General features: G+C 46.3%; 1 protein-coding gene across 1 annotated transcript; it reads right to left on the bottom strand.

Annotated features, from left to right (window-relative positions):
- Positions 1 to 96: 96 nt before the first annotated feature.
- On the bottom strand, positions 97 to 8,674 carry abhd16a (abhydrolase domain containing 16A, phospholipase). The gene is made up of 20 exons (XM_076154632.1): positions 8,529 to 8,674; positions 6,399 to 6,455; positions 6,080 to 6,146; positions 5,116 to 5,202; positions 4,775 to 4,860; positions 4,533 to 4,606; positions 4,273 to 4,380; positions 4,070 to 4,184; positions 3,882 to 3,983; positions 3,709 to 3,772; positions 3,529 to 3,578; positions 3,219 to 3,342; positions 3,016 to 3,120; positions 2,857 to 2,920; positions 2,703 to 2,759; positions 1,925 to 1,987; positions 1,597 to 1,673; positions 1,339 to 1,437; positions 1,194 to 1,240; positions 97 to 659 (listed from the first exon to the last, which is right to left on the bottom strand). Exons 1-20 carry the CDS (start codon positions 8,631 to 8,633, stop codon positions 576 to 578), a joined length of 1,635 nt encoding a protein of 544 aa, XP_076010747.1. The 5' UTR covers positions 8,634 to 8,674; the 3' UTR covers positions 97 to 575.
- Positions 8,675 to 9,110: the final 436 nt, after the last annotated feature.

Raw genomic sequence — 9,110 nt, 5'->3', positions numbered from 1 at the left:
ATGAAATCTGTCTCCGTCTCCAGAGGTCCTGTATTATTCTACCTGTGTAATTTGTTCAGCGCTGGAATTCTGAGTAAAGCACAAATGAGTTCAGTCTCTTATGTCAAACATTTTATTCAGCATATTTAATGTAATATTGAAGAGCATTTTAGGATATACAGCTTTAGTTGTGATGGCATGTTTGTGAGCAAAACGCTTCAAAGTTTTGGCTGCATTTTTAAAGAAATGACTGACTTCTGAGGAACTAAATTGCTGTAACATTTGATCATATGTTCTTTACAAATACAGCCAAAAGAGTAATGGAAGGAGTGAGACATGGCTTAAAATAGCCATTTTCTTAGAGGGACAAATACTAAAAATGTAGACTATACATTTATCTGTAAAGAAAGGCGTGGTGGGGGATTTTTCCTCACAGTTCTGTCTGTCAGGTGACCCGGAGCTTTCCACACGTCACCACAGCAACAGTGTGAGCGACACCACGTCTGTCTTTAAAACACTTGGGGGAACAAAACAAACCACAGTAATGCATTCACACACTGTCAGGAACATGCTGTGACCACAGGCTGCCGGTCTGTCTACAGTCTCCAGGGCGAGTGGAAGTCGGCAGCGGGCAGAGGGGTGCAGTGTGTCGATTCAAAGTTTCGCATGTACTTCCGTGCCTTAGAGAGAGAAAAGAGGAGTAATGCAGAATGAGAAACACACAAGGGCAATGAACACATACTGCAGGTTACGGTTGTGTTGGGTCGAGTGTCTGGCCTGCTGCCCAAAAGTCCCTCCTCGCCTCCCTCTCCTTCGTCTACACACCAAGGTGAATAAAGCCTAATTCACAACGCATTACCCAGGGAGGAAAAGCATAGCATTAGCTGTAATTGATGGTACTCCTCTTGTTTGGTGTTAAATGACTTCAATAAGCTGAGCTCTGTGAAATATATTACACCAGTCAACCTGAGAGCACAGGTGAGCCGGTTACTATGGCAACAGGGAGACTTATTCCTCGGCAGTAACGGTGTCTGAATAGCTGATGGTTTTGTTTCACGGAGAGCGTGAAAAGGCAAATCAAGCTTAAACAAGAACATGAGAGTTAGTGGGAAAAAGCAAATTAGTCTTTTGGGGGAGCGAACGGAAATGAATATGTAGAGAATATGACAGCTGTACGAGATGAGAGAGAGCAAAGGCAGTGGGAAGTTCCTTACCAAGAAAAGGGCAAGCTGCCGCCTTCCTTCCACCGTCATGTCCTCACCTGGTAACACCAGAGAGACACACAGACCCAGAGTGAGACATTGTGCACGTTAGGAAGCCGATTGTTTTCTCTGTGAATGTAAAGGAACCCGATCTTACCGACGCTCCATGGATACGCTGCGTCTCCGCCAGCCTGGTACGACTGCAGGACGGACACACACCAGTCGTCGTCCACCTCGTAGCCACTGTACACAGACGCTGCACAACGAGAGAATGTTTAGATACAGATTACGCCAGTTAAAGCTTTGTAACAGCTTTTGTATACAGTTGAATTGTAATCTACAAGAACGACAATAGAAAGACTCAGGGTGATAAAAGGATTCAATAAGGACTACAAACACACACACACACACACACCTTCTTCTATGTGATTTGAGGCCCCCAGCCACTGTCGGACAACTCTGACCCCTTCATCCACCATGACTTTGGGGTACCTGGGAAGAAAAATGATGTCACCTTTTTACCCGTACCCTGTGGCCTCTTTATTAGGTACACCTGTACATCCCTGTAACACAACCTGTGTGTGTGGGGCGTCTAGATTTCACTCAGGTCACGTTTGAGGCTGTATGTTGTAGTGTTAACACCAAAGAAGCCACACTGCTGAAGGTTACGCCCATCTTCAGAAGCATTTATGTTCCTGACCAGTGATTGTGTTTTGGAGAAGAACATCCACGAGGTGACTGACCTGAACTGGAGCAGCTTGAGCAGGAGGTCGTTGCCTCGGTTGGACATGATGTCCTCTTGACCCCTGTGACACGGAGGACAACCTGACGTCATTAGCAGCATTCTCAGGTTAGACCGAATCAAAGCACAGAACAAATCACACTGTGCCGGCAGCAGAATAAGACAGAGGGAGGACGCGCTGGCACTACTTCCACATGTGAACGTGTGTAACTACAACATTATGATTTGGGTTATTGCTGGAAAGCGTCACGCTTGGTCGCTCGCCACTGAATAATTGAAAAGAAACATGGCATTTGCCTGGGAACTGTTAAACTGCAGCCAAACACGATTACATACGCAGAGCGCGGTTCACATGTAGGATCATTAAAACTACAGCGCCGACACGTTTTCCTAGAATTTGCTGAAATGCTCATTAAATCCCGATGAGGAATCTATAAATGGAGTTGTGTGTGTGTGTGAAATGGAGCCGACCGCTGCGGCAAATCCCCCAGTAACCACCGGGCTCATCACCATCACACAATCTAAACACTGCTGTTTTTAAATCATGCAATCATTCCAATCAATGCTCCCCTATTTAAATCCCTACTTCAACCACTTGGAAAATGTATACTGATTATTTCAGCTGGTGTGCATAAGGATTACATCACAGATCTGTGAGACGCCTGTGCCGGCCCAGTGGGAATCAAACCGCAACCCCCTCTGTGTGTCGGCCCTCCAGCAGCTTCTACTGAGGGATGAAGGCCCGTGTTGATGATGAAGAAGGGATGGTGGAGACTTACGTGGTGGTGATGATCTCATCTTTGGTCCTCCTGATCAGCAGCACTGGTCCCTGGTATCTGGCAGGGGAGGAGTCTTGTCAGCCATTATCGCTCTAATACATGTCGACAGAACATTCTGGAACTTTCCTGGCTGACGTGTTGCCGCTCTACTCACTTGCAAAGTTGCTCTGCGTTGTTCAGGTTCATGTAGTGTCTCACTGTGTGCTGCACCAGCGGCCCTGTGGAAAAACAAGCAAACACACATCAGCTGCTGAAAGCTGCCACCCACAACGACCCCGCTGGGTACGGGTTGACCTCGACTCCCCCGACTTACTCCAGCTGTCAGGCATGACCTTGAGGGCCAGGGGCAGGAGGTCATCGAAGGAAGCGTCCAGCACCAGGGCCTGGATCTCTGGGTATGACATCGCCGCCCAAGTGGCTGAGAGAGGAGAGAGCGAGACGGCAGGAAGTCAAAACCAACAGGAAGGGGTGAGAAACGTTTGTGCCTTCTGGTTATTATGTCGTTGATCTTTCTACCTGTGAATCCCCCGATGGACCAGGCGTATACGATGATGTCATTAAGCTCAAAGCCCAGTTTGTGCACCGCAAACTGGATCACTGCGTCCATGGCGTTGGCTTCGTTCTGGGGGAACGGGACTCCCTGGAGGGAACACAGAGGAACAACAATCCATATTCATCCATCCTTTACTGTGATGGTGACAGTGATAAACACAAATGCATTATTCCATGACACAGATGACTCGGGCCGTGGGAGTGTGTCGGTCATTCAGCCCTTCACGTCACTTAAAGTCAGTTTTACAGGATTGTAGCTGATGTGGCGTCTTACCGTGCTGCCACCGAAGCCCGGGTGGTTCCAGCCCAGGACGGAGTAGCCACCTGCAGAGCCACACAAGAGGTTAACCCCACTGGGACGCCACACATTCACAGCATCTATTCTGCGCTTGGCCTTAACGACCCGAAGACAACCGACAAAGCATATTAAAGTCTTAAATCAAAGACGCCTCACCCTCCAACGGCGTGTTCATGCAGCCCACTTCATAGAAGCCTGCGTTACCCTCACAGCTGATCACCTATGGGAGGATGCGTACATAGGAGGGAGGAAGCATCAGCGGGGAGATAGAGGGAGATTACCTTTTGTTTGGAGAACGACATACAGGCAGAGTGTTTAGAATCCTTTACCAGAGTCTTTCCTGTCTGCCCTCCGTCCATCCTTCGGTCCACAAACATGGTGTCGATCTCGTTGCCGTCGCAGGCCACCAGCTTGTTCCTCTGGCCGTCAAACTGTGGCAAAATACGGGAAAATTGACTAAGGGTGATCAGGAGACGACTGAAAACACGTTGTTGCCTAGCAAGCGAGTGGCGTTCACCTCCTCGATGAGCCGGGCCTGGCCTTGCTGCAGCATGGGCTTCATGGCTTTGTGCAGCAAACCCACAGAGCCGGGGTAGAGCATCCTTCTCCCGAACGAGTGAGCCACCAGATAACTGCAGAGGAGAGAGAGAGCGGTTAGCGGTTGGCTTAGGTCACAGGTTGAGCCTCGTGTTTGTCTGCCTCTTAAAGTAACGCCTTTACCCGATTATGTGGCACGGCAGCGTGCGGACGGAGTGGAGGACGCCGTCTGCTGCTCCTCTGAGTTTGGGCTCTGGCTTCAACAGAGACACGCCGGCCTGGGAAAGCTTCCTACCACAGACACACACACACACACACAGTCAGAACCTCACATCAACAGGTGTGGCTCAGCGTCCTCATGCGACCACAGCACACTCGTCTTAATAAAGCAGTGCTGGTGGAATAGAATTGCAGCGAAGGGAAACTCAATCTCACAAACTTACGGATTGCTGACTTCTTTCCAGCTAAAGTCTGCAGGCCAGTGGGAGAAATCAAAGTCGTAGCACCTCAGCTTTTTCTACAAGGAGGAGGAACAAACAAATAAAGAAGAGAGCTTATAAATCCACCCCTGGGAGCTCCGAGCAATAAAACCGTATCAGAGTTGACATTTAGCAACCGCATTTGTAATTCTTCGTCGGCTCCCTTGTTGCCGAAAACTTCACCGCAGAGCAGAAGCTGACCTCACCCTGTTCTCTGATGTGTGATTCTTCTTGTTCTCTTCGAGAATGGAGAAGAACTGGACGTACTCTGTATTCTTCCATCGGCCAAAGCCTTAGTGGGATAAGACAGAGGGGGGAAAGGGGGGGGAAGAGAGACGGATGGACAGGAAAACAACAACAACAAAGCATTGAGCAAAGCCTCCCTTCTTGATTTACGAGGCTTCTTAACATTCAGTCTGGGCTCTGACCTTGTAGAAATGAGTCAATGTTGATAAAAAAAATAAAAAATATTAATCTTAGTGATGCAGCCGATGTGAACAAATGGAGTGAATGACATCATGCTTGGTGTGTGTGTGTGCAGGCTCACCTCTGAGACAGGCCACCCCAAGGAGACACACCAGCACCGTCCCCACATACTGACTCACAGGAACAAACTTACTGCTGCAGATGTATCCTGGACAAACAGAGGACAAAACACACACACACACATCCATAAAAACACACACACTCTCTCTCCCTCTCCTAACACCACCGCAGCCTCATTAACTGGCCTCTATACTCAAAGATTCACAATTTGACAAGTGCGCTACAAGCATGTGTACAAATCAATATCAGAGGCCCAATTATACAGCGAGCAGCAGAGCCAGACAACCTGCAGCTTTTTATCTGTGTTGATGTGCGGCCCGGCTGGATGATTCAGATGATTAACTCCACATAAATGAAATCAGTGGTGTGATGGTGGAAGCTCCCAACAGCAAAGCCCCGGTGCTGCTGCTGCTTCTGCTCCTGCTGCTGCTTCCTCAAATGTCATCCAGAGGTAAACTGACACATTCTGAACGGGAACAACGTCTCCAGTGACATCATCGAGCTCGGTCCTCTTTGTTCCGTCAACTCATTGTTTGTAAGCTCCTAATGTTGTCTGCTTCATACACACACCACCACCACCACCTCGGCCCTGTTTGTCCCTCTCATCTAAGCTTTTTTTTATTTGTTTTCGGAAATTGTACCCAGTGCCACGGAGCGTAAACACCATTTACATCTGTTTCTCCTTCATTTAAGCCTAATAAACAACAACAAAACCACTTCATGTTTGTTGCAGTTTTAATACTAACCGAGTTACTTTGGCATCGATTGATTTTCATTTTCATTTCGCCCTGCTTTTTCATAAAAAGCGAAAGATTCGTTTAGCAAACAAACTAAATAGATTCTTGGTTTTCATCTACAATGATTGCCTTACAAATGTGATCTGAACTCAAAACAATGAGACACAGGCAGTATGAAGCATGTGGAGAGGGACTCTTCTCCAGGCAGCAAAGTGTGTGTGTGCCTACCTTTCCTGTAGAGATAACAAAGGAGGAGAGGAGAACTGTAGTAGGAGAGAGACCACAGGGCCGAAGCCTGGAGGGACAAAACACACACACACACACACACACACACACACACACACACACACACACACACACACACACACACACACACACACACACACACACACACACACACACACACACACACACACACACACACACACACACACACACACACACACACACACACACACACACACACACACACACACACACACACACGTATTAATTCACGGAGCTTTCCCATTTCCTGCCACGTTACTGATCGTACCCCCATACTGACCCAACCAATGATGCTGTCAGTGTGTTTTTCCAGACTCTTGGGTTGGTAGTTCCATCCCTGGGAAGAGAGGAACAAAGTGTTACTAATGGACTCTGATGTCATCAGTCAATGATTGGAAAATGAACCAAAAGTAATTCTAATCAATGAATGGTTTCAGTCATTTTTGAGTTAAAAGGTGAAATATTTCCCTGTTGTTGATTCTCTAAAGTGAGATGTCGTTGAATTTGTCTGTCTGATATAATTAAAAACCTTCATAGGACATGAGAGGACAACACTTAGTACACTGGGTCCTTCTCCCAGGCATTTGTTATCACAGACAAGTGGAGTCTTCAATGAATCCAAAATAGATCCATCAATGATTAAAGTAATTATCAATTGTATCCTTAGTGACGGTGTGTCATAACAGATCAAACATGGCCTCCTCTCAGCCAGCCAGCTCATGGTGCTTACAAGGTCTGGCATGAAGACAATGGAGCTCACGGCCGCTCGACTCAGCTGTGTCCATTCACAGAGAGATGCCTCCTTTGGTTGAACGCTTTCTGAGGGCAGAACCGGTGATCTGTCCTCTAAAAGGCTTTCAGTGTCGGAGTCCATTCACAAAGCAAACTCTCTTTATTAACTCTTTAATACCATTTAATTTCAATGAACTAGTCCAGACTCTAAAACGACACACTTTGCTGAGAAAAGGGAGAAATGAGAGCTTCTCTTTTGAAAAATAAAAGCTTCAACATCCTGCCAGAAAGTACAAGTGTGTGTAGGAGATAAGAGCAAGCGGCAGCAGTTTACATCAATGTGCTTCTTTTTTTAAACCTTGGCCGGATAAAACAGTGAATAATTCCAAATGGCGCTTCCTTTATCTTATTAGTTATGATATAGTTTGAAGGTAAGATCCAAATCTTCAGTTGACATCTGATAAGCTATTAATCCAATTAAACACTACACTTCGTGAAAAAAGTTTCTTTCGTTGGGCGTAAACAAGTCTTGCGTGAAGTTACACATGATAAGATGAGAACTTGATGACTCAGGTGAGTGTGTGAAGCGCTCTGCAGGACTGTGAGGTGCTACACAGGCCAGGTCAGAGAGACACACGGCCTAACACACCTTTCTTTCCTTCCATGGCAGGTATTTTTATACGTCACAGTAAGAACAGCACAGGGAGAGTCTGATCACATTAATGGAGGCTGCATTCCAGTTAGATGAGCCTGTAAGGCAGTAACGCAGGGCAGCAGAGCTCAGATCTAGCTCATTAATTATGCCGGTGCGTTTCCTAAGATGACATATCAAATATCTGTGGAGAAAGACAGTGCTGCTCAGACCCAAGAACGCCACAACAATGTGCCAAAAACTCTTCAATAAGAAATAGAAACCAAATACGTTATATTCACATAGCTAATTTTACTAGCATCTGAACTGAAACCTTAGTGATTGGTAAAGAGTTTGTACTTGTGCTTTACAATGACCTCACATTCAGCTAACACTTGAGGGTGAGTTGTTGAGTGCCTTGCTCAACAACACTTAAGACTCTCACTAACTAACTAAAGGCTTCTTTGAACTCGTTTTGTATGTGAAGAATTTGTGTAATGTCCATAGAGTTCAACCGTTCAGACTGCAGGACTTGAACACACCATTGGGGGGCGAAACCACGTACCAAAGGTGGAACTCTTAGCACAGTTAGAGAACCACTGGCCTTCAGCTTTGACTGTAGCCATATAAAAGAGCCGAAAGCCGCTGAGCTCAGCTGTAAACACTCTGTGCTCAGGCAGACTGGTTTAAATGCTTTAATCCTTATTAATACTATCAGTTTCATATTTACTCGGCTAACAGCGCCGGATAGCACGAAGCACAGATCTGATGAATGAAGCAGAAGTCAGCAACGTGAAGCTGAAGGGGAACACACACTCGTTACGCTTAAGTCCACAGAGGTAACACAAACAAACACACGCAAACACCTACACACACACACACACGCGCGCGGCTGTACAGTTGACTGACAACTTCTTTGAATAACACACACTTGACACTTCCGGGCCGCAGCTACAGCCGCACCGCTACTAAAACACATCACATTTCCTTCACTTTTTCGCCGCCAGTTGTTCTCATACGAATGCAAAAGCTAGAGAGTAAGCCTACCCTCCTCGCCGCTCTGCCGTCAGGTCGAGACTGGTCCGGTGAACGGTGAATTCGTTGTAAATGAGGCCCAAAAACAAAACTGCGGAGCCACATCAAGGAGGCCATTCTTACGCTTGGAGTACTACGGAAACCGGCGCAGGCCAAAACAGTCTGGAGCGCGATTAGAAATGTGTGTCAAATACCGCGTTATGACAGCGTTACGACAATGACCGTCAACTAAATATTTATATTACTTAATGTGGCAGAATTTACCTAATTGTTATAGTTCCTGAAAAATACTCCGTAAAATATTACTATATCCTTATATTTTTATTTTATTTTTCCATTTTAATTTCAAGAGCACAAATATCACCCCTGGTATTTGTAGCGCCCCCTCGTGGTATGGCAATTTACCCTCCACTACAGTATAAATAAATCTATGTGAGCCCCAATCCAGCAGAACGTTTATACCGCCATGTAATTAATTAAAATGAATAACATGGATAGAAACTTGTTGGATTGGATTGGTGCTAGCGGAGGACTGACTTGGAGATCCCTGTTCTGGAGGTTTCAACAGAAACACAGAATTAAATTAAATTCTGT

Source organism: Genypterus blacodes, unplaced genomic scaffold, assembly GCF_046128005.1.
Source record: "Genypterus blacodes isolate CSIRO-AG114 ecotype Tasmania unplaced genomic scaffold, CSIRO-AGI_Gbla_v1 ptg000063l_1, whole genome shotgun sequence".
Taxonomy (NCBI): Eukaryota; Metazoa; Chordata; class Actinopteri; order Ophidiiformes; family Ophidiidae; genus Genypterus; species Genypterus blacodes.
The sequence above is the reverse complement of the archived record's forward strand: the minus strand, read 5'-3'. Positions and strand labels throughout refer to the sequence as shown.